Source organism: Daphnia pulicaria, chromosome 2, assembly GCF_021234035.1.
Source record: "Daphnia pulicaria isolate SC F1-1A chromosome 2, SC_F0-13Bv2, whole genome shotgun sequence".
Taxonomy (NCBI): Eukaryota; Metazoa; Arthropoda; class Branchiopoda; order Diplostraca; family Daphniidae; genus Daphnia; species Daphnia pulicaria.
The window spans coordinates 3,063,981-3,091,808 of NC_060914.1; the positions used below are offsets into that span (position 1 = coordinate 3,063,981).

General features: G+C 41.4%; 1 protein-coding gene across 1 annotated transcript; it reads left to right on the top strand.

Annotated features, from left to right (window-relative positions):
• Nucleotides 1-542: 542 nt before the first annotated feature.
• Nucleotides 543-27,744, top strand: LOC124326914 (serine-rich adhesin for platelets-like). Its single transcript, XM_046785630.1, has 4 exons — nt 543-1,290; nt 2,146-13,116; nt 24,221-24,301; nt 24,475-27,744. The coding sequence occupies exons 1-4, from the start codon at nt 543-545 to the stop codon at nt 27,492-27,494; spliced, it is 14,820 nt and encodes a 4,939-aa protein (XP_046641586.1). The 3' UTR covers nt 27,495-27,744.
• Nucleotides 27,745-27,828: the final 84 nt, after the last annotated feature.

Consider the following 27,828-nt stretch of genomic DNA (forward strand, 5'->3'; position numbering starts at 1 on the left):
ATTGGGACTATACATATTTATTGACTGCTGGGAATAAAGGAAAACGGTGAGCCAGGCGCCGTCTGCCGTTCTTCTCACACCGTTATATGCTGCCTTATTCCCGAGCATGTTTTTTTTTGTCTTCTTAGAATAGACCATAATTGAAACAGAACGTACCATAGTAAGTCTAGCCTGACACATAGGATATAATAGAAACCACGATAAACAGTCGAGCCCATATATATAACTTAAAATCTATTGAACTATAGCAAAAGCCTTGAACCGCGATGAAGCAATGCAGTCCAGATTATACGGACGAAAAGGATGCTATAACATACCGAAGCTTCTATTTTTGGATAGCCTATATTATACTCGAATTTTAATTAAATTCATTTTTTTAATTATTATTATTTTTTTTATTTTAGAGTTTTGCGTCAGCACTGAGGGTGAGCCAACAGAGCAGCAAGAATCAACATGACGAGAAACTGTCCATCGGAGCTTCTTGCCTGGTTAGCTGGGAGTGTTTCAGCATGTGCTGCACACCCCTGCCGTCGAGTCAGGTAATGCCAGATGGACAGATTGCGTCCTGTTCGATCCGTGATGACGGCATCCGCGAAGCTCTCTGCATCCAAAGCCCGGAAGAATGGGAAGATTCGAGCGAGCTGATAGAGCGCATGGGCTTGTCCGAACGCCTTGAGCAGCTAAAAAACAATTTGAAGTTCAAGAAGAGGATCATTATCAACAGTAGCAGGTTGAGGAACAAGACGAGCATTCAGCAACCCATACTTCCAGCATCACCTGGTCAGCTGGAGTATCCTGGACGGCGCCCAGTCTTTAACGAGCTACCGATTAAGGATCCGACATCGGCTGCGTTACACGCTTGGAAGCCTGAAGAGGAGTCGCCGTCTTACAGCTTTGTATCGCCTCTTAATCAACAGGAGCCTTTGGCCGTCATCAAAAGCAAATTTCAGGCTTCTCTGAAGGCCAATTTGACCCGCGATGCATCAGCAACGACTGATTCGCCGTCCTTCCAAACGGACCTGTCGGTCACGCCATCAGAAATCGACACCTCGGCCCTGTTGGAAGAGCTTCTCAGTCTCTCAAACGAAGACACTGCCCCGCTCGTCATGGCACCAGCTCCAATCTTCCCGGATGATTCTTTGGTGACATCCACAACAGAAACAGAAACAGAAACAGAACCCAGCGTGGAGTTCCTGGAATCGGATTTCCTAATCGCCCCTCCGCCCCCCCAAGCTCCGTTTCTTATTTCATTTCTGGATGGCCCAACAGTATTCTCCGTCTTTTCTGAAGGTAAAGAAAAGTCAACTGATATATATAGTTTCGATCCCTAATAGTCAAATATTTGGAACAATTTCACCGGACTTTTATTGATCATTCGCAGCACCATTTAAATTAATTTACGGATCTTTTTTAAATCTTGAAGCCACTTTTTTCTACAGCTAATAGTTTTCCGACAAACTCGACTATATAATTTCAAGCGTCGCCTTGCTATTTTGTTCGCATATAGTTATAAGTTTATATAAATTAGTTCTTATATAGTTAGGAGTACATACTTCATGGTGCCACATTTGTTTCCGTTATATAGCTTCGACGCGTCAGTCGTCTCCGGTCGGTCGGTTATTCCATCCCTTTATTGTAAAATTTGATTCGGTCATGCATTCATATAACGTGGTGCCTATTTCACACGGCCTGATTTCCAAGGGGCGGCAGCAAGCGCGCATCATCGCAACAGCTGATGACATGATAGCCTACTATTAGCCAAACGAAGCCAATACTGTATAGATACGATCAAATACCCATGCGTTCACATAGAAAAATCCACTGGAGGTCCAGTCTTTTCTATCCAACAGTCGTTTTTTTTTCCGTAAACATATAATATGTGGTCCATCGATTAACAGCTTACGAAATCAGAGCGTCCCCTTTTATAATGATGTCGTTAATAATAGAACCGATTCATTCGTTCAACCGTAAACAAATGTTAGGATCTTGTGAACACAAAATCATAATAGCAATAATTTAAGGCAATAAGGGCAATGGTTTGCTATGTGGTTATGGGCCTGTATATTATTACGTAGTTGGTGAACTGCATGGGAAAGTCGAAAACATTTTAAGATGGATTTATACTATGAACGTGACGTATAATAGGGACTGTAGGAACGACAGAGGGATTTGAAGCCTCTTCATTGAGCACTAGCCAAGTTGAGACTACGACGAGTCCCCATCGCCTTAGCACTCAGCAGGAGTCGACGGTGACGGAAGCGACTAGACTCTCGACCGACGCGACGACCACTCCGCTCGCCACTTCAACAATTCAAGGTACCATCCAGCACTTGGATCCGATCGGATCGACTCAGACGACGGACGCTCCGACGGATTCTTCCCACACTTTCACGACATTCTTGGTCTCTTCTACAACAGATGTTTCCTCGTCGCCTGCCGACGAAACTAACCCGACAGACGCGTCGCCCGCACACGTTTTCTCTACCACTAATCCTATCGATACCACCTCTTTACTCACTGTCTCTACAACTGCACCGCTCGATAACAACCCGACCACTAACCAAGATACAATGACTATGACTGAAGGGCTCGATAATAGTTCGTCTATAAATGGCGAACTCTTGTTGAGCTCTACGACCACTGGCCCGTCGGTGCCAATGACTGTTACACCCGACGAATTGACTACCTTCTCTTCGTTGACAGAGACAAGTGATACGCCCAGTATATCAGTGTCGTCGTCAACAACTTTAGCTAGTCAAGGCAGCACATCGTCTGTTCAGTCGACGGAAACCACTCCGCAGCCATCGTCGGCTACGGAAGTGATTTCAACTGTTTCAGTAGATAGTCAGAGTGTGTTAGGCAACAACGAATCAACAACAGAAGGATCATCGGGATTTGCGTCGACGATAACTAGTCAAACCGAAATCGTCACACTTACAGATTCGATCACAAGCGAGCAAAGTGGAAGCGCAGACGAAACGAATTCATCGACAATGAGCACTTTTACCAATGACAACTTGACATCCGCGAGTCCGTCCGTAACAGAAACTCTTGCTTTTGAGGATGTTTCCGGTACGACGGTGGTTAACACGATTCAATCTGTTACCGACGAGACAACGACAGAACCAAACGCTGTGACTACTGCAGGGCCATCTGCTGCAGATGCTGTTGTTACACAAAATTCCGTTGACAAAACCACAACGATTGCAACGGAGCTGACGGAGCCCGGTTCGACAACCATGGTCGATACTGTTGCGATAACTGAAGAAAGTTTGAATTCTGAGCGGGAAACGACGTCGACGTCAAGGCCATCTACCACCCTTGAATCGACAACGTCTTCGCCGGAAATAACATTTACTCAGCACGAAAATCTAATAACCGATCCTGTAGGTACGGAAGAAACTCTGAACCAATCACAAGTTACTGGCAGCACGGTGGAATCCAGTACAGCGAGTACAACGTTCAGTTCAGACTTAACAGTTGACGAAACGACAACTGAGAAACAAATGCTGGAGATTGGATTGGTGACCCAACCGGAAGATTTAAGTACCGGTTCTTCTAGTTCCACTCAAGACGCTGATAAAACAACACAAACATCTCAGACAAATGGTCAAAGCGAAACGACTACTCTGTCGAACATTTTGTCGTCGATTCAGAGCACGCTTACGTTTATCAACGATGTTACGTCAAAACCTATTGTACAGACTACCGAGACCGCATTTACGGAAACCGAAGAGATTTCTACTAATGGTCCAGCGCAATCACAAGCCGTGACGGAACTGAGTAGTTCAACAACCATTGAAATGCAAACTGAATTATTTACAACTCCAGCGCTGACTACTAATTCAGAATTTGAAACAGATGTTGTTGCTACACCTTCCTCACCATCAGCATCACCTACTAATTCCACCAATGTAACCGTAGGCCAAGAAACTACTTCCTTTCAGGAAAATGCGATGCTGATGACTGAATCCCAGTCCGTCACTAGCACTACACTCGGTGCAAGTGAACCAGCTACTACAGAAGGTACGACCAATGAATCGACTCTTTCTTCCAGTTCCACCCCATCCATCAATCCGACAACAATTATCGGATTCCCAAGTCAAGAAACAACTGTGGTCGATACCACAAATAATCCAAATGGGCAAGAAACAACGTCGATATTTAGCCAGTCTAGTACTTTCAATCAAGAAACAACAACGGAAAGTAAAGAAACGGTCATCTTCGGGGACACTACTTCTACGACAAGAGAAGAAACTACACAAAATGAACAAATAACAACACCTTCGGTAGTATCAGTAGAAAATATCACTAATGAATCAATAACGGAACTAACAGAGCAAGCTTCGTCGGCGACAACAACTTTTAGACCTTCAACCACCCTGGTGTCGACAACTTCCCAATCAGAAAATAGTGCAACCGATTCTTTGGATTTTGAAACCACCCAGAATCAAGCGCAATTCACGGGAGTCACCGACGAGTTTTCAAGTACCATAGGTAGTTTAACTTCTAGTAATCCAGCTGTCATGTCTACCGAAAGAACAACTACAGTGAAAACAACTACGGATATACAGGAGCCTGTCACTGAATTGTCCTCACAGACGGAGGACTTTACGACTACCATCAGTTTTAGTGCTTCTACTTCCTCGGTAAATGATGAAACGTCTGGTGGAAGCGAGACGACGCGAGACGATATGTTCTCCTTCACAAACGACTTGACTACGTCGGCTTTAGTGCAGACTACAGAGTCAACCGGAACCGACCAGATTCAAACAACTGTTCAAAGTCAAACTGAAGAAACTCCATTCAGTACTACATTGCGTACTTCCTCTAGCGCAACTCAAACAGGCAATCTTACAGACTTCACAACAAGTTCGGATGTTGATTTAGCTGTGTTAACAACACCATCAACCACTATCACTTCAGTCAGTGGGACAGCCAGCCAAGATTTAAGTACTACTATTGAAGAACAGATGCCTTCAACTGTATCTCAATCTTCTTCTAGTACAACTATACAGAGTCAGTCTCTTGTGACGGAGGAAACAACAGCTAACAAAGAATCGACCGTTTTATTCAGTGTCACTCCATCAAGTAGTCTGACGACGATTGGTAATCAAGATACAATTGCGGGTTTCACAAATGATCAAGAAACAACAGCACAGACGGTTAGTCCATCTAGCACTTTCAGTCAAGAAACCACTACTGAAACTGCTCAGACTACTAATTTGGTGCTTTCGAGTACTGTCGGACAGACCCCACAATTTGAACAGCTAAATTCTACAGAAAGTCCTGCATTGGAAGTTATCACTGAAGTCTCCTCGGTTCAAACGGAAGTAGCTGAGAGTAGTGTTACAACATTCGCTGCAAGCGATACCACATTAAGGCAGGGAAGCTTTACAGTCGAGCAGGATTTGTCATCAATTTCAACGATTGCACCGTCGACAAATTCAGTTTCAACTACCTCGTCTTTGCCTGAAATAACTACTCAGCAAACAGTTGTAGAAAGCGATGTAGGAAGTACCACTTCCGAACAGGACCTATCGTCAACTACCACAACAACAAAACCCTCTTCGACTCCAGTATCAACCCAGTTTTCTTCTGAAACAACATCTCAGCAAGAAAATACAGAAACTGATTCTATAGGTACCGAAACAACTATTAACGAATCGTTTGTTACTACTGCTGTAAGTGCCCCGACACCAACTTTTTTCACAGTAGAGGAAAGTATTCCGACTCTGACAACATCTACAGAGAAAGAGGTGATCGTCACAGAGTCTACAACGCAGTCTGAAGTTGAACCAAGTGCTAGCGTTTCAACATCTATGCAAGAAACATTTCCTACATCAGAGCCGTCGACAACTCAAAACGAAAAGACTACATTGTCCAGCATTTTGTCGTCAGTTCAAAGCACCTTTGCCTTTACTACTATTTGGCCAACGCCTTCAAGTATGGAGAATACCGAGTCGACACTGTCTGAAACGGAGGAGATCTCATTAGTTGCTGAAACGCAATCTGGGGAATCTCACACAACTACCACGAATAGCGAAAATCAATTGGGAAGCAGTTCCACAATTATTACTGCCAGTCCAATCAATGAAACCACAATTGCCTTATCCACTGAGGGCACCATAACGTTTGGTTCCACAACAGTTGTTTTCTTTCCCTTAACTTCTTCCAACGAAGCTGGCAGTTCGTTGTCGGGTGAAAATAGTTCTACCACTACATTTTCGTCTACAGTTTCTCTAACAGAAAGTACATTACCTGATTTAGTTACATCCGATGCAGTCACTGAGGCAACACAGAATACCTCTGTAACGGATTTAGTGAGTGAATTATCAACATCCGTTTCTAATCCAATCTTCACGGAGGAAGACGATGCAAGTTCAGCATTGGAACAAAACATTCAGACTGAAACAGCTTCATCATTGGCTCAGGGTCTTTTAAGCACCGTCTCTACGCAAGAACCTGCTAACACTGAAAGAACAACCGAATCTGTAGATGTAACGTCTTCAATCGGACAAGAACATACAACGGGTGAAATTCAAACCACCCAGACCTTCTCTACCGCGATGACGGAAGCTTTTGGAACGTCTTCAACTATTTCCCCAGTCACTGTAACAAGCGGATCAGACACAAACCCCATCACAGATGATATTGTTACTGCTATGCATGGAGAACAAGTTACTTCTACCAATCCGAGTTCATCTGCCAGCAATGACATTTTTACTACTCCTGAAACGAGTGACTCTACTCTACAAAACGAGTCAACAGTTTCCCCTTCCAACAAACCAACATTATCCAGTAGTCCACCATTGGCTGAAATCACTACTCAAGAAAATGTAGAAACTTCAACACCGAACGTTCTTACAACGACAATTAATGTGAATGAGGGAAAACCCATAGAAGACCAATCAAGCACCTCTCTCACACAAGAATCTACATCTGAGAGCGAAGAAACAACTCTTTCCGAAACTGAAACGTCCATTTCTGGGCAGCATACCACACAGTTCGAATTACAGGTCACTCAAACCAAAGAACCAACTATTGAAGTAACGAGTCAAACGCCCGAAATCCAAACAGAACTGACCGATTTTACTACAACAATGGTTAACAATTTAAATACATCCCAAGGGAGCTCAACGATCGACCAAGAATCCCATACCACATTTAGCCCGACAACAAACACAGTGTCAACAGTGACATCTGTGCTTGAAACACTTTCAAGCACGCAGCAAGAAATCGGCACAACTGACTCTTCTGAAACTACTGTCAATGAATCGCTGGCTACCAATGAGTCAGGCCAATCAACAGTTAGACCAACAACTGAAGAAGGAACTTTTGACGATAGTACCACTACCGAAAGAACAACAACGGAGAATAAACAGACAGTCACTGAATCTCTGGTAACGTTTGAAAGTGAAACCAATTCAACTATCGGTGGCATATTCACACAACAGAATGATCAATCAACAAAACCAACTGAGATGACTGTTGAAAGCGAATTGACTACGTTGTCAAGTATTTTATCGTCAATTCAAAGTACGATATCCTTTACTACTAGTTGGACGTCATCTAGTGATGTACAGAACACTGAGTCGACATTGGTTGAGAGCAGCAACCATTCATTTTCTTCAGAAACCCAAACGGAAGAATCTCTGATCATGACAACATTTATTAGTTCCGCTTTAACCCAAAATGATTCTTCCGTGACTGGCCCGGATTTAGTTCCCGGATTTGATTTAGATTTTGTGTCTACTACGTCTAGCACATTCATAGCGTCTACTCAACCACCTAATTCGACGAATGTTACAAATGACCAAGAAACTACTCCAATACCTCGTCCAACAGAAACACAACAGGATCTTTCGGTTGTTACGGAATCTCAATCTTCTATTGGCTCAACGATTGCTAGCGAATCTTCTACTACAGAAGAATTCCCTGTTTCGATAAGTTCTACACAATTCACTAATCCGACAACGACAAGTGAATCATCTAATCAAGAAACAAACGCCATCGCAACTCAACCAAGCACAGAATTTGAACATTCAACTAATTTCGCACCTGACACTACCACTGTTGAACAAGGAACTACAGATACCGAAGAACAGCCGAGTAATACTGAAGTCCCGCAAGTTACCACTGAGAAACTACAGAATTCAACGGGATTAGAGGAAATCACAACAATTACACCCACTGTCTTGATTAATCAGGGAACGTCTACTATTGAACAAATTGTTTCGACAACTTCCAGTTCCTCGACTTCGGTGCCGACGACATTTGTGACTGAATCTACAATGCAGTCTCAACATACAACTTCTATATCAGGTGCTTCCACGCAAGTGAGTGATCAAAATTCTGACTCAGTTGAAACTACCGAAATTAACGATATGACAACATTGGCATCAACTCCGAGTACGTTATCCTTTACTACTGATGGGGTGTCATCAGCGCTGGCCGATGTAACAACAACATTCAGTAACTTCTCAGCGCAAACGGAAACTATTACAGCAAACACCGATTCAGAAAGTTTTGCCACTTCCAGTCAAGAAACAGCAACTGAAACTCAACAGACGACGAATTTAGTGTCTACAAGTAGTATCGGACAGACCACACATTTTGATCAGTTTAGTTCTACGGAATCACCTTCACTTGAAGTTATCACTGAAATATTTTCAGTTCAAACAGAAGTAGCTGAGAGTGGTGTTACTACATCTTTCGCAGTTGATACCACCAACGAGGGAAGCTCTACAGTCAAGCAAGATTTGCCATCGACAACAGAGGCGTCGACAGATTTAGTTCTAAATACTTTGTCTTTTACTGAAACCAATACCCAGCAACCAAATTTAGAAACTGATTCCACGGAAACCTCGAATATAGAACAAGATTTATCGTCAACGACAACGATTCCATCGTCGACTTTATTTTCAACCCAGTTTTTTTCTGAAACGACGACTCATCACGAAAATATTCAAACTGACTCTTCAGATACAGAAACAACTTTGAATGAATCGTTCGTTACTGAGGCCACGAGTATTTCGAGTGTATCAACCACGGTGGAAGAGCCGATCGCTACAGAGTCTACGACGCAATCTGAGATTTTAGTCAGTACTGGCGCTTCAGTGTCTACGCTGGAACCTTCTTCTACGTCAGAGATATCTGAGGGGACCAGCCAAAGTGAAGCGACTACATTGTCTAACATATTGTCCTCAATTCAAAGCACTTTTTCTTTTACGACTATTTGGCCATCGTCGTCTAGTGCAGAGAACACTGAGTCAACAATGGGGGAAACGGAAGATATATCTATAATTTCTGAAACGCAAACTGGAGAATCTCAGTTTACGTCAACAATTAGTAGCGCAAATCAATTGGAAATTAGCAGTAGCCCTTCTACAGTAACTAATACTGACGCAAGCATTGGGACAACAGTCGTTTCGTTGACTGAGGATCAAACATCGTCGACCCCTGTTGATCACTTCTTCAGTCCAGAAACAACAACTTCAAGTGATCTTACGACTATTTCGGTGTCTGATGGACAAGTCACACAGTTTGAACAGCTGACTTCCACAAAATTTCCTGCTGTTGAAGTTATCACTGAAGAATCCTCGGTTCAAACGGAAGGAGCACAGAACGGTTTTACTACATCCGCCGCGAGTGATGTCACTTTAGATCAGGGAAACACAGCTATCGAGCAGAATTTGTCCATAATAACAACATTTGCACCGTCGTCGACCTCAGTTTCAACTATTTCGTCGTTGACTGAAACATCTACTCAGCAACAAAATGTAGAAAGTGATTCTATGGGAAGCTCTACTAGTGAGCAAGATTGGTCGCCAACTACAGCTATTTCCTCGTCAACTTTAGCATCAACTCAGTTTGTTCCTGAAACAACATCTCAGCAACAAAATTTTGAAACTGATCCTACAGGTACAGAAACAACTATGAACGAAACGTTCGTTACTGACTCCACAAATATACCAATTCCTCCGGCTGTCACAGTGGAAGAAAATATTTCCAATGTAGCTACAACAACAGAAAAAGAAGCGATCGTCACAGAGTCAACAACGCCATCGAAATTGGAAGAAATTGTTAGCTCTTCGACGTTTACAGAAGTAACGACTACGTCATCAGAACCATTTGATCAAACAACTCAACGTGAAACGACCACTTTTTCCACCTTTTTGTCGTCAGTTCAAAGCACTGTTGCTGCCTTTACTACTATTTGGCCACCTTCCTCTAGTGCAGAGAACACCGAATCGACAACAGTCGAAACAGAACAAATCTCAACAGTTGCTCAAACACAATCTGAAGAAACTCAGGTCACAACAAGTACCACTGATCAATTGGGAAGCAGTAGCTTTACTACAGTAGTTAATACTGACCCAAGTATTGAAACTACAGTCGTTATCGCAACTGAAGATCCCACATTGATGACTACAACAACTTTAAGTGATCACACGACGATTTTGGTTTCTTCTGGAACTGATGTACAAGTTACACAATTTCAACAGCCAAGTTCCACGGATAAACCAGAATTAGAAGTTATCACTGAAGGATTCTCGTTTTTTACAGAAGAAACGGAGAACGTTGTTACTACATCCGTCGCCAGCGATACCACTTTAAACCACGGAAGCTCTACCATCGAGCAGGATTTGTCTTTGATAACGACGATTACACCGTCATCCACCTCATTTTCATCTAGTTCGTCGTTGCTTGGGGCAACTACTGAGCAACAAAACTTGGAAACTGATTCCCTTGGAAGCTCTAATATCGAACAGGGTCAATCTTCGACTACCACGACAACAATTCCACTGTCGACCCTAATTTCAACTGAGTTTTTTTTCGAAACAACTTTGCAGCAGGATAGTATAGAAATGGGTTCCACAGAAACCCCTTTGAGCGAATCGTTTGTTATTGGCGCCACAAATATTCCCACTACGACAACTACGGGGAAAGAGCCGATGGTCACAGAGTCTATCACTCCCGCCGAAACTGAAGAAAGTGCGAGCTCTAGCTCAACAACTACAGAAGAAACTTCTACGTCATCAGAGCCAAACGTAGAGACATCTCAAAGCGAAACAACAACATTGTCCGGCATTTTGTCGTCGATTCAAAGCACCTTTTCATTTACCACTATTTGGCCATTATCTTCTAGTACAGAGAACTTAGAATCAACACTGTCCGAAACGGAAGAGAGTTCAACTATTGCTGAAACGCAATCAGGGGAATCTCAGGTTACGACAGCAATGAGTATCGATAATCAATCGGGAAGTAGTAGTCCGTCTACAGTATTTAATACCGACCCAAACATCGCCACCACAGTCGCTGTGGCGAATGACGATCAGACATTCGCGACCCCTGATGAAAACATATTGAATCAAGATTTAACAACTTCCGGTTATCACACAACTACTTTGCTGCCGTCGAGTACTGGCGGACTATTCACAGAAAATGAACATTCGATTTCCACGGAAAAACCTGTTTTTGAAACTACCAATGAAGTATTTACGGTTCAAACGGAACCAGAGGACAGCGGAATTAATACATTAGTCACGAGCGATAGCACACTATCTCAAGCTGTCTCTACTATTGAGCAAGATATATCGACCTCACGTCCCTATTCGACTCCAATATCAACACAGCATTCTCCTGAAACAACAACATCTCAGCAGGAAAATTTAGAAACTGATCCTCTAAATTCGGAAACGACGAGTGGATCAACTGATCAATCACTGGGTACTGATGGAATAGACCAATCCAATTCAACAAACAATCCGACCTCTCTGGCTTCCACAGATGACAATAGTATTTCAACTGTGTCCACAACTACGGAGAATCAAATAGTTGCTACTGAATCTACCACTCCCTCTGAGGATGAAACCATCGATTCAGATACCAACTCTTCGATGTCTACAGAAGAAAATGTTTTTACACCAACATCTGAGAAACCTGGGGGGACAATTCAAAGTGAAACAGAGACATTCACTTCTTTATTTACTACCGATTCGACAGTTCCCATTGATTTACAGAACATCGGTTCGACACTGACTGAAACAGAACACATTTCAACAATTTCCCAAACACAAGCTGAAGAATCTGAGATCACGACTAGTCCTCTTGTTACAATACCTAGTTTTACCATGAATACTGTACCATTCAGCAGTCCGGAAAATACTTTTGAAATAACATCAGAACAAATATTTGACTCTACAACTATGTATGGTATGACAACCTCAGATGATGATGATAGGCCTACACCCACCCAATCAACAGTAGATGCATTTCCGAACCAAACAATTGAAACACTTTCTTCTACAGAAGAATCAACAACAGTGGAAATTACCCCGCCCACAGCAACTACAAATTCTGCCTCAATGAACACTGGCCATGAAAACGAAACAACGAGGCCCTCATCAGCGACTGAAAATGACATCACTACGCCCATCTCGTTATCGACTCACTTCAATGATCATATCTCTATGGCAGTAACTGAAAGTTCTGCACAATCTGGGACTTCAACGATAGGTCTGCTCAACCCTGAAGTAATAACCGAGGAAGAGATAGCTTCTTATGTTTCATCTGATGGTTCTACGTCTATTTTCGTATCCACTCATACCCCAGAAGATTTAACTGTGCAGCAAACAACTTCTAAACCAGTTACTTCGGCAGAAATGATAATTAATACCACACCAAAAATTCCGTCTGAAACCCTGGATTCAGGTTCACTCCTTTCCAGTGTACCATTTATCCAATCTACAACACAGCCCACTACTGTTTTCACAACGACAACGGAAATAATTACTAACAGTCCTGTTAGTATTGATTCAACGTCTCATTCAGCAAATTTTGACAGTTTCACTACAGAGACATCAACGCCAGATTCTTCTGTTTCTCTTCCAGTGACTGTTGTACAGCACACGACCTCACAGCCATTTGATCTAACAACGCCCATTTCAAATGAATTCCAAACTGATGGGAATAGCCAAAACGTACCAACTGCCATAGTCACTGAAACTTCCACATCTGGAGGAATTTCGTCTACAGATCAAACCGAGACTATTGTAATCATTTCATCCGACAACGTATCTACTGACGATCTTTCGAGTAGTGGACCAACTGGTGAGCATGCGGGTAGTGCATCAACTGAAAGCTATATTGAGACTAGCCAGAATACTAACAGTCCTTCCTCTTCCATATCCTTTGCCGAGCAAACCCTGTTTTCTACAACTTTTGCACCAGTTTCACAAGAGAATTTTGATACAGATTCACCTACGACCATCCAATCTTTCTTCTCGACAGAACATATGGGAATGACTCTTCCAAGTCTATCAACACTTTCTCCTCAGCACACTACATCTGATCTATCGTCTACTTTGTTTTCTCAATCAACTACTGTTATTTCCCCAACAGGTTCGACTTCAGAAGAAGTGACGAGTACGACTTCCTTCACTACCACTAATTCTCCTGATTACATCACTTCCGTTACTTTTTCCCAAATCAATGATGAAGAAACGGCTTCTTCCACTATCCACATCGATCTTTCTTCTACATTAGAGCTGGATACAGAATCGACTCATTCCAGTTTGCCTTCTACCCAATCTGCAATTCAATCTACTTCTTTCATAACGTCAGCAATCCCAAATTATACTACCACTCCAGTAAGTATTGATCCATCTTCACAAGAAACTAGCAATGCTGGTTTCATTGAAGAGGTATCGACAGTTGACACATTGGTGCCTACAACACAGACAGTAGACGGAACAACCACTCAGAATGAATTGATCCTGACATCACCAACAACTGCAGTTACTGAGTTTCAAACGGAGGACATTAGCGAAGCAAATTCACAATCCACCGCCTCCCTGACTTCAACGGAAAATGTGTTAACAACGGAAACAGGAGTGGCATTATCAACATTAGATAATACAGGACCTATGTTGACATTTTCGACCGCCGTACCAGAAACCGAAAATCCCTCAAGCAGTGGAACAACTGTCGACAATGAGAATATTTTTGGTGAATCTTCCACATCTGAACCCACTCCTGCGACGAACATTTTAACAGACGGTACTTACTCTACTGTATCTTTTGTTACACAAACCCTGCCTTCAACATTTACTACAGATTCTCAGTTTAATGCTGATACAAATTCTTCGTCAGTGCAATCTGTCATTCCGTTAGTTACTGATGCGCAAGCAGAATTGACTCTTCCCAGTCTTACTACAATATTTCCTCATCATACTACTTCAGATCTATCGTCTAATCTGTTTTCTGAATCAACTACTATTATTACCTCAACAGGTTTCACTCCAGATGAAGGGACGACTACCACTGCCTTCACTGTATCTAACTATCCTGACTCTACATCTTCCGTTACTGTCTCCCAAACGATTAATGAAGAAACGGCTTCTTCTGTCCAACCCGAACTTTCTTCAACATTTGAGCAAGACACGGAGTCGCCTCTTACCAATTCAGCTACTGAAGAGTTTACGTCAGATCCCTGTACAGCAACAACAGATGTCCTTACTGAAACTGTAACTGATTTTTCATCTACAACAGAATCAATTTTGCAAACCGAATTCGTTGAACAATTTTCAACCCTCACTCCACCCGAACTGTCTACAGTGCTTCATGAAGAACAAACAATTCGCCCCACAGAAACTTCATCAAGTGGTGAATTAATTACAGATGAAAATATGGAATCTGTGTCGCCTATGTTTTCCGCTACCCAATCTTCAACCACCATTAATTCTGAAATCGTAAGTGATAACACGAGCCTTGTAAGTATTGAATCAACGTCCCAAACGGAAATGATGACCAGTTTATTTGAAGAACTGACATCTACATCAACACCCGGGATACAATCAGAACAGCAAACATCTTTTATAACTGAATCTACAATCATCCAATCAATTACTACAACACCCAGCACAACCGAAAATTTGTCTTCTTTAAACACCACCCAGAGTTCGTTCGACGAAGACGATATAGCAACCTTTTCAACTGAACCGTCAGAAGAAAGTTCTGAGGTACAAGAGCAAGAAAATGAACTAACGAGCTCCGCATCAGCAATTGAAGTTGACATCACAACACCCATTCCTTTAACCACACACTTAAATGATCAGAACATCACAACAGTAACTGAAAGTTATGTCCAAACTGACACTTCAATAGCAGAATCTAACCAGGAAGTAACAACAACCGAATTTCAAGTTTCTTCTTCGACGGTTTCACTATCAAGTGACGAGGTAGAGATAGAGTCTGATGGACCGAGTTCGGTTTCTATCGTATCCACTATTGCGCCGGAATCGTCCACTGACAATGAACAAACGAGCTCCTCTACCACAATTGATTCCGCAGTCACTAAACCCGAAATTTTATCGACTAGCCAAAACTCCATTGGAGTAACTGAAAGTTTTTCTCAATCTGTAACGTCAACGATATCAAATCTGGAAATAACAACAGAATTTTTAGTTTCTTCATCAGCCCAATCACAAGCAAGTGAAGAAGTAGAGATAGAGTCTGATGGACCAAGTTTTGTTTCAGAAGTCTCCACTAATACACCAGAATTCTCCACCATGGAACAAACAATATCACCGCCTACACTTTTGGAAACATCAACCTCCATCGAAAGTGAAATGTCAACGATTTCTGCCATTCAAAGTTCAACAATCGAAGATGTGTCTAATTCAATAACTGCTGGGCAAACCGAGTCGACAACAACCACAAATTTGGATGTTGTTACTTCTAAACCAGTTACATCGGAAGAAGTTATAATGACCACCACACCCCAAATTCCAACTGGAACACTGAATTCAGATTCGCACCTTTCCAGTATGCCATTTACCCAAACTACAACCCAGTCTACTACTGTTTTTACAACAAATACTGAAATTATTACCATTAGTCCTTCTGATTCCTTTTTTTCGGAAACAACTTCTGGCACAGCAATCATCACAGATTACGAAAACTTTGACACTACCTCTACTGTTTTCTCAACGTCATCATCTGACGGAACAGACGGATCATTGTCGACGTCTTCGACAATGATAGTTACGGAGAATCTGGATTATTCTACTGAACCATCAACACAATCTTCTACTCAGCCGTCTTTTGTTGCAACTACACTTGAAACAGGCACGAGTTCTATCAATATTGATTCTACGACGCAAGCATCTACCTTCTCTGAAGAACCAACCACCGATTCCGAATTTTTTTCGCATTCGGAACAAACGGCCATTTCAGCCGAATTTTCTTCGACCCAATCTGCATTTACAACCACCGAAAAAATTAATGAGAGTGATGACAACGAAACTTCTACCCTTTTTCCAATTTCAACCAATGTTGCAACGGAGCCAACTGCAACAACTGGATCAGAATCTAATGTATCAACTGACGGTGGGTTATTTTCAACTTTTCCCATCTCAAATGATCCGGAAACTCAATCGACATTTTCGACTTTACCACCTGAAACTCAAACAAACACTATTCTGCCAACAGAACAAACAGAAACAATTACAACGTCAACCGAGGGCACAACTTCAAATTTTCCAAATAGCGAAGCAACTGGTGAGCATGTCAACAATTTTGGTGAATCTTCAGTGAATGATTCCTCATCTACGGTTACAAGTCAGACAAACGACCCTTTAACTTCCCAAACTGTTGTTAATAATATTGTGTCTTCTACTACTGTCCCCACTGACTCAGGAAATTTGGAAACAGAAACTGATTCTCCGTCAACTATTCAGTCTGTTCTGTCCACTTTAAGTGAACAAATGGGAATATCTCTTCCAGGTCTATCAACACTCTTCCCTAGTAATACTGCTTCCGCTCTATCGTCCACTGTGTCCTCCGTGACAGATAGTACTTCGAACGATGTAATAATTTCAACTTACTTTACTACTACTAATTCTCCTAGCTCTACTTCTATAACATTTTCTCAAATTAATAACGAAGAAATGGTTTCTTCCACTGAGCATCCTGATTTTTCGTCATTTCCTCAATTTTCTACCGAAGGGAATGAACTAGTTACTACTTTCATGTCTGATATTAACCAATCTACACCTTCTCTAGTTTCACAAACAAGCAGTGAAAGTGAAATCTTCCCTACAGTTGAACCTTTTCCTTCAACATCAGGGCAAATTGAATCAGAGTTGTCCAGCCAGACTTCGTCTTCGTATTCCACGATTGCATCCACATCAGTATCAGACTCTTTACTAAGTACTGAATTTAATAGCGGTAACAGTGATTCATTTTCAACAACAATAGTCTCTGTTGGTCCGGAAACGATACTGTTGTCTACTCCAGCCCAAACGGAGAGTGGGGTACCAGAAACAACTGTATCAATGTCATCAACGCCACAACAGACTCCTGGAGAGCAAATAACTGAATTATACTACTCGACATCTGATGGTATCGATAGCTCCACGACAAAACCAGAATCACAAACCTCCAGTTCTGATATACTTACCACTACGAATTATTTTAACTTACCAACATTATCTACAGTAGAACAGACGTATGGAACTACTTTAGAAATTGAATCAGAGTCTTCAGCTTCTTCTTCCATTCCACCTTCAGAGACTACAGAGTCGCATTCTGTGCCCACAAGTGTAGTTTTTACCTCGACAGTTTTTGCCTCGACCCCATCTTCAACTATTATGACTACAGACATTTCCACTGATTCTACAACTACTAACAATGTTGAATCAACGTCTACGTCAACGTATACTTCTGTTGAAGAAACAAATTTCACAGATAGTAACGATAATAGTAGCGAAAGTAGCATAACGCCTGCCGTTCTTCCTTCTGAACCAACTAATGATTCTCTAGCTTCTACAACCTCATCAAGCGGAACTTCTGGGATGACTTTTTTCACTGAATCATCAACTGGCGAAACCATATCTTCGTCCAATTTTTCTGTAACTGGATTGACAACCGAAATTTTTAGTGATTTTACTTCTGAGTGGCCTTCTACAACACATTCTCATCAGAATAGTGATTCTGCTCCTCCTACCACATTTGGTTCGATTTCTTCAACCACGCTGGAGCCAGAAGATTTTTTCAATTCAGAGACTACCGAATCACATTCTGCACCCACAACTGTAGATATTGGTATTGACACAGACTCTATTTCTTTAATACCTTCTACCTTTCCCACAACCGAAATTCCAGTTGATCTTACGTCGGAGATATCCACTCCTGGCATTCAAGTTACAGGCGATTCTGAATTAACTTCGACAACTGATGGCTCTACCACTCTCTTAGTTTCAATGCAACCTACTGAACATTCAACGACACAGATACCTACAACTGAAACTTCATCAATTAGTGAATCAACAACAGGACGACCAGAATCGACTCAGTTTACTTCTACAATTGTAACATCTCCAACTTCAATTGAAAGTACTAGTTCTGTAAATATTGAATATACTACGGAAACTACTAGCACATCCGGCTTACCTGAAGAGTTTTCCACATTCCCTGCTTCGTCAACACAAAGGCCAGAAACCACATCTCCAACCGAATTAGACACAACTCATTATGTTACTACCACATCCGAATTTTTTTTTTCGACTGAAAACACAAATGGTTTAATATCAGTTGTAGCCACGACAGATTCACCAGAGTTTCTAACAAGTGTATCACAAGCACAATCGACTGCTGATCATTCCGTGACCACTCCAGATTCTGATAACGGTACAACTGAAATTGAAACTTCAACGACAGATCAATCCGAAGACACAGATTTTCAAATTGTAACAGAAAAACCCATTGACTTACTGGATTCAGATTCACATATTTCAATGTCCTCTACCCAATCCTTCACTGTTATGACCACAACATCTTCTATTGATTCTACCACTACTAATAATGTTGAAACATCTTCTCAATCATCCACAACCGTTAATTCCATTGAGGATGCATCAACAAGTCTCAGTTTTGAGTCTTCAACCTCAACTTCAGTTGAAGAAACAAATTTCACTGACGATTTTAGTAGCGAAAGTAGTATTACGTCTACCGCTCTTCCCTTTGAACAAACCTCTACTCCTGTTCAAGAAACACATTTCACGGACGATAACGATAATAGTAGCGAAAGTAGTATTACAACTACTGTTCTTCCTTCTGAACCAACTAGTGATTCTGTAACTTCTCCAATCCCATCGGAGGGGACTTCCGGGACAATTTTTTTCACTGAATCACCAACTTCACAGGAAGAAACCACAACTTTGTCCACGTTTCCTCTATCTGCATCAACAACCGAAATTTTAACTGATTTTACTTCTGAGTTACATTCTACTACACCTCCTCATCAAACAAGTGATTCTACTCCTTCTACCACAGTTGGAACCATTTCTTCAACCATCACAGTGGAACCAGTTTCCCAAACAGAATCTACCGAATCACAAGTTCTAACAACAGAAACGGATGCGGAACAAGCTTCCACAACAATGGGATCTACAATGGAATCAACAGAAGATTTCGTCGATTCGACTACAGCAACTACAGTTTTTGAAAATATTTCAGTCCCTTCTGCAACAGACTCTACGCCAACAACATTTCCATTGCAAACCTCAGATTCACATATGTCAATGTCCTCTACCCAATCCTTCACTGTTATGACCACAACATCTTCTATTGATTCTACCACTACTAATAATGTTGAAACATCTTCTCAATCATCCACAACCGTTAATTCCATTGAGGATGCATCAACAAGTCTCAGTTTTGAGTCTTCAACCTCAACTTCAGTTGAAGAAACAAATTTCACTGACGATTTTAGTAGCGAAAGTAGTATTACGTCTACCGCTCTTCCCTTTGAACAAACCTCTACCCCTGTTCAAGAAACACATTTCACGGACGATAACGATAATAGTAGCGAAAGTAGTATTACAACTACTGTTCTTCCTTCTGAACCAACTAGTGATTCTGTAACTTCTTCAATCCCATCGGAGGGGACTTCCGGGACAATTTTCTTCACTGAATCACCAACTTCCCAGGAAGAAACCACAACTTTGTCCACGTTTCCTCTATCTGCATCAACAACCGAAATTTTAACTGATTTTACTTCTGAGTTACATTCTACTACACCTCCTCATCAAACAAGTGATTCTACTCCTTCTACCACAGTTGGAACCATTTCTTCAACCATCACAGTGGAACCAGTTTCCCAAACAGAATCTACCGAATCACAAGTTCTAACAACAGAAACGGATGCGGAACAAGCTTCCACAACAATGGGATCTACAATGGAATCAACAGAAGATTTCGTCGATTCGACTACAGCAACTACAGTTTTTGAAAATATTTCAGTCCCTTCTGCAACAGACTCTACGCCAACAACATTTCCATTGCAAACCTCAGATTCACATATGTCAATGTCCTCTACCCAATCCTTCACTGTTATGACCACAACATCTTCTATTGATTCTACCACTACTAATAATGTTGAAACATCTTCTCAATCATCCACAACCGTTAATTCCATTGAGGATGCATCAACAAGTCTCAGTTTTGAGTCTTCAACCTCAACTTCAGTTGAAGAAACAAATTTCACTGACGATTTTAGTAGCGAAAGTAGTATTACGTCTACCGCTCTTCCCTTTGAACAAACCTCTACTCCTGTTCAAGAAACACATTTCACGGACGATAACGATAATAGTAGCGAAAGTAGTATTACAACTACTGTTCTTCCTTCTGAACCAACTAGTGATTCTGTAACTTCTCCAATCCCATCGGAGGGGACTTCCGGGACAATTTTTTTCACTGAATCACCAACTTCACAGGAAGAAACCACAACTTTGTCCACGTTTCCTCTATCTGCATCAACAACCGAAATTTTAACTGATTTTACTTCTGAGTTACATTCTACTACACCTCCTCATCAAACAAGTGATTCTACTCCTTCTACCACAGTTGGAACCATTTCTTCAACCATCACAGTGGAACCAGTTTCCCAAACAGAATCTACCGAATCACAAGTTCTAACAACAGAAACGGATGCGGAACAAGCTTCCACAACAATGGGATCTACAATGGAATCAACAGAAGATTTCGTCGATTCGACTACAGCAACTACAGTTTTTGAAAATATTTCAGTCCCTTCTGCAACAGACTCTACGCCAACAACATTTCCATTGCAAACCTCAGATTCACATATGTCAATGTCCTCTACCCAATCCTTCACTGTTATGACCACAACATCTTCTATTGATTCTACCACTACTAATAATGTTGAATCATCTTCTCAATCATCTACAACCGTTAATTCCGTTGAGGATGCATCAACAAGTCTCAGTTTTGAGCCTTCAACCTCAACTTCAGTTGAAGAAACAAATTTCACAGGCGATATTAGTAGTGAAAGTAGTATTACGTTTACCGCTCTTCCCTTTGAACAAATCTCTACTCCCGTTGAAGAAACACATTTCACGGCTGAAAACGATAATAGTAGCGAAAGTAGTATTACAACTACTGTTCTTCCTTCTGAACCAACTAGTGATTCTGTAACTTCTCCAATCCCATCGGAGGGTACTTCCGGGACAATTTTCTTCACTGAATCATCGACTTTGCAGGAAGAATCCACAACTTTGTCCACTTTTGCTCTATCTGCGTCAACAACCGAAATTTTAACTGATTTTACTTCTGAGTTGCACTCTACTACCCCTTCTTATCAAACAAGTGGTTTTGCTCCTTCTACCACAGTTGGAACGATTTTTTCAACCATCACATTGGAACCAGTTCCCCAAACAGAATCCACCGAATCACAAGTTCTAACAACAGAAACGGATGCACAACAAGCTACCACAACAATGGGATCTGCAATGGAAACTACAGAAGATATTGTCGATTCAACTACAGCAACTACAGTTTTTGAGAATATTTCAGTGTCTTCCGCAACAGACATTACACCAACATCATTTCCATTGCAAACTACTGAAACAGATGTGCCATCTACACTCTCCCCAACTTCAGCAACATATACCGAAGCATTCACTAACGAAGCTTCTACATCAAGCGATACGACGATTGGTTTAGTTTCTGATACTTCGTCCTCTCAACTTTTTCAATCTACTACTTCTTTATTAGACGATTATACTTCTTCTACGATAGCGGAAATTTCTACAGATTCAAACGAAGTGCTTTCTTCTACACATTCTCCAACAACCGATGAAGCTATGACTTCATCAGACAGTGACATAGCTACAACGTATACGACTGAAATTATTCTTAGTTCTACCCCTTCCGCGTTTACAGCGGAGACATCTATTGTTAATACAACACCTACTACTATGTTTGGGTCTACTTCAGATTCTGTGACCCCTATTTTCCAGTCGACAGATGCCAATTTAGTTACCCTTGACGAAGGTTACACTTCTTCTACAGTTGAATTTACAAGCGACATAGCTTTTGTGCCAACTACTGTTGTTACTCAATCGAGTGATGAAACAGTTCTTCCTTCTTCAACAACAGATCCAAATTTTGAAATTCTTTCATCAGAAATTTCAGGCACCTCTACACCTGAAGATTCGTCAACAACAGATATGCAGCAAAGTAGTACTAGCTCTGTTTCTTACTCCACACCAGAATCGTTCTCCACGACTACCATCGAGCAATTTTCAGAAACATCGCAAACCTTAACGGAATCACCAATTAGCGAGTCAGTTATTACAACAGTTCCCACTATTGTCACAAGTGATTCTACTTCTAACCCTCAGTCAACTACAATTTTCCAATCTACCTACGAGACACAAGAAAACTATGATACAACTGTGGAATTTACTTCCACGGCGGTGAACTCAGACTCTACTTTTCCTGCATTTTCTACCATTTCGGAAAGTTTTCCCACTGAACACCCTACGTCTATTGATGGATCGTCCATAGGAACAACTAAAAATCCAGAATTAGAAACTGATTTTCCATCTTCCCCACATACATCGGAAAATTTTGTTTTTACCACTGCATTAGGTTTCGAAAGTAGCGAACCAATTGCTTCTTCGACAACTCAATCGTTAACATCCACTCCTTCTAGTGGGACTTCCGCCTCAGACTTATTTACAGAATCGTCTGTTGCACCAAGCGATTATTCAACTGAAACAAAGACAACAGCAGATAATAGCGTGACAGAAACCGACATGTCTTCTATTCTTGTAACCACTGAAGCATCGGACTATTTATTTTCTTCATCACTATCCACTACTACTGTTTCGTTTACCACTGAGCCATTTGATGTATCTACAACTGATTTGTTGCCATTAACTACTTTAAGTCATTCTGTTCCACATTCTTCCACAGAATCTCTGACCACGGAAACCACGTTTACAACCGACTTAACTTATTCGACTTCTTTATTACCTGAAGTGTTAACTGAATCAACATTCTCTGATTTTTCTTCAACTTCTGTAACAACAATGGGCTCAGGGTTTGCGTCGGCATCTGAACCTTTCTTCTCAACCACCACTCCCATAGACATATTTATAAGCACCACTCCCATGCTCACTCAACCATCGACTACGACTTCACCTTCATCAGCAGATACTCTATCGACTGAACCTTTTACGGTTACCAACGATTACGGTACTTCTTTATTCACGACGACTACATAACATATCAGACGATACAACTTCTTCTTATCTGTCCTTTTACATAATTTCGTATGTCCATAATGCAGTGTCTTCCTCAATGTTTGATACTATTTATTCTGTCACACTAGAATCGACCTCGGAATCTACTGAGTCATCGAGTTTAGCTACGACCGAAGAACACGATGAACAATCACCTTCTTCAGGTCCCCTTTCAACTGATAGTTCGATAACTACTTCCCAAACTACTGTAACGTCTGGAACTACTGCTCCAGACCAGTTGATCTCTGATGTTACGAGTGAAGAAACTTCTCTTGGCACAACAACTGCAAATATTTTCATTACTTCAACTGAATCTCCTCCTTTCACTTCCACGACTGATGCTGCAACTGTGATAACTTCATCTACCGATGTTTCTTCGCCCTTTTCTACAACTCCTATCACTACTGAACCAACAGAAGCTGTAACAACATCCCAGAGTTCTGAAACTACGTATAGCACTCTTCCTTCCACTGTTAATTTTACTACACCGCAAAGTATGTTTTTGCCTATCTTAAATTTATTTAAAAGTTTTCAGTTTGTTGATTTTATTAAGAATCATTTGCAATGTTTTTATTTGTTTTGTTTTTTTTCATATATTTAAGGTACAACCTTGGTTGTATCGAATGAAGCTGTGGTAACAGAAGTAACGTCCATAGAAGAAACGAGTACATCAGAACCATGCTGTAAGTTTAAAATCATTAATGTTAAAAAAAATAATATTTAAAGGTAGGTCTGTATAATTCCAAATAAATAATACATTACGCGTTACGCGCGGCAATTCGGAAGGAACTATTTTAACATCATTTGAATTTTTCAACGGTTTTAAGTTTTGTGTCTTGTCTTGTGTTGTTTATAGATGATACCGAAGACGAATTTACCACCGAGTTGACAGAGACAGAGACAGAACCAACGACTGGAAATACTGATTGCGATTCAACTACCACGACAAACGCAGAAGTAATGGACACAACGGAAATTACTTCTACAATTGCTAGTTTGTCGACTTCCCCAAGTTTCACAACAAATCATCCATCGGAATCCACGACACCAACAGTATTCACTACACTGGAAGACGTACAGACATCTACAATGCCATCATTTGAAAGCACCACTGAAGGAGGCATAACTGATGCATTTGGTCTGATTGAATCAAATGTTGACATAATAGACAGTGCGGAAGACAGTACGGATGAGACAGCAACCTCAGAATGTTTGGAAGAAGAAGAAACCACAACCGCTAAGCCTACAGCAGAGACGACAACAGTCACCGAACAGGTAATTGTCACTACGGACAGTGTCACGGAAAGTCCAACGGAGGCCACAAGTGAAAATTCTACTACAGAATCCATGGCGACTGCAGAATCTACGACGGCTTATACGACAACAGATGCCTTCACAACGGAAACACCTATTGAAGTTACCACTATTGATATAGATGTAGAGACAACAACAAATGTGCAAGAGACAACCTTCTCAACGGAAGTTTCTATTAGCGAAACCACTGAACCCGTAACCACTGAAGCCATAAGTACTGAACAACCAACCACTGAAGCCATGACTACTGAACAAACAACTACTGAAGCTATAACTACTGAACAAGCAACCACTGAAGCCGTGACTACTGAACATGTAACCACTGAAGCCATGACAACTGAACAAGCAACCACTGAAACCGTAACTACTGAGCAAGCAACCACTGAAGCCATGACTATTGAACAAACAACCACTGAAGCCGTGACTACTGAACAAGCAGCCACTGAAATCATGACTACTGAACACACAACCACTGAAGCCGTGACTACTGAACAGGTAACCACTGAAGCCATGACAACTGAACAAGCAACCACTGAAGCAATGACTACTGAACAAACAACCACTGAAGCTGTGACTACTGAACAAGCAACCACTGAAGCCATTACTACTGAAAAAGCAACCACTGAAGCCTTAACTACTGAGCAAGCAACCACTGAAGCTGTGACTACTGAACAAGCAACCACTGAAGCCATTACTACTGAACAAGCAACCACTGAAGCCGTGACTACTGAACAGGTAACCACTGAAGCCATGACTACTGAACAAGCAACCACTGAAGCCTTAACTACTGAGCAAGCAACCACTGAAGCTGTAACTACTGAACAAGCAACCACTGAAGCCATTACTACTGAACAAGCAACCACTGAAGCCGTGACTACTGAACAAGCAACCACTGAAGCCGTGACTACTGAACAGGTAACCACTGAAGCCATGACTACTGAACAAGCAACCACTGAAGCCGTAACTACTGAACAAGCAACCACTGAAGCCATGACTACTGAACAGGTTACCACTGAAGCCATGACTACTGAACAAACAACAACTGAAGCCGTGACTACTGAACAAACAACAACTGAAGCCGTGACTACTGAACAAACAAATGAAACTATTACCAATACTCTAGCGCCAACTACAGAGGAAATGGCTATTACAGAACAAGTAACAACGGAGTATCTCACCGAAGCTCCTATTGTAGAAACTACTACAACTGAAAAAATTACAACCGAAGCAGCGATGGATGCACCGACTGATGCACCGACACAACCACCGACTACTATGATGTCGGCTGTTTTTACAACGCCGAGCTCGGATGTGCAACAAAGTACAGCCTTCTTCACGACCTTTCAGGAAACCACCACTGATCTGACAACGGTTACACTACCGATTATTGAAGTGAACACCGTATTTACTGATCTAATCGTACCCGTGCCCCCGCCAATCAATACTATTTTCGTACCGTCGGTATCTTCTTCATCATCCGGATCATCTTCAAGTTCGTCATCATCAGGCGATTCTTCAATCAGTAGTGGGCCATCCTCACCTTGGGGGGCCTTAGTTCCTATTTGGAACGCTTTCCCAGTTTTAGGCATTGCAGCACTCATCATCGCTTCGCCATTCCTCCTACTTCTTTCCGTGCTGTTCATTGGAACCCCTTTCGGTAGATCTATTGATGGCGGTGGTGATTTGCTCCTTGCTCTTTTCAACGATCTCTACGAAGATCGAACGCTGGACCATCCTTGGTTGATTGCCAAAATCCTATCGCAAATGTTTCCCGAAGAATTTAATCCATCGAGCAGCGAAGAAAGAATGGTTCTTACCAAATATGTTGCAAAAATGTTTCCGGAGCAACTTGAAAGCTTGCAAAATTGGAAAGAGTTGTCCATACCTAGTGTGTTGATCCATTTGATTCCGGAGAAATTCGCTCAAGTGGACTATAAGCATCTGGATAAATATCTGACCGACGATACCGTTGACTATACCGAAACTGGAAACCTAAGATTGTTGATGCTTCGCCTTCTGACAGCCGCAAAAGACAACCTTCCAGAATTCGCGCAAAAATATATAACTCCAGAGGTCGAAGAAAAACTGAGAGTAATAGTGAAAAATTCCGATTTGATTTCAAAGTTAAAGAATGTTATACCGGATTCAAGTCACTTGGACAACGAATGGCTTTTTGATCGACTTATGTTCAAAATCAAGAATTTCAAAAAATCCGATGAGGAAATCGAGGGATCAGCGCCGACGGAACCAACAACACAAGGAACAACACAACCCGAAACACGCCCTACAACAACGTCCGTCTCGCCACCTCCGAAATGTCAATGGGGTCCAATTCTCTGTTCAATTAATCGCGTCTCTTTCCAACGGAATGTAGACAAGCGTGGAGATGTAGATGCGGGGAAAATCAAAGAAATTGTTTCTAGAAAACCCAACAACGTTCCACAGTGGCTTCGTGCTGCAAGAAGGAAGAATGCAACTGAGAAAGCCCTGTCCATCAAAGAGCCACGACGCGTTCCCAACATGCTCTTCCGTCGTTTTCTCTTCGATCCAGTCCGTGCTTAATTCAACCAAGACAAATTTAATTTAATTCATTTCTGCTGCACATAAAAAAATAACCTTTATCATTCGTTTTATCAGTAATGTTTTAAAAATATTCACACAACATTGACTAGTTCTTTATTCTGAACTTACATTTTGCCCACACACGAGCTTATTTCGCTTACCCCAAATTCAGCAATGAGTGCAGTAGAGTGGGAAGTGATCTGGTAGATCTGGCTGAACATTTTATTAAGTTTTAAAGCACCCATTATTTAATTCTATTTGTTGATTTGATTCATTTGTGAGATCTATTTATAAGTTATTGCTATATGTATCCATATATTGAAATATTAAAAGT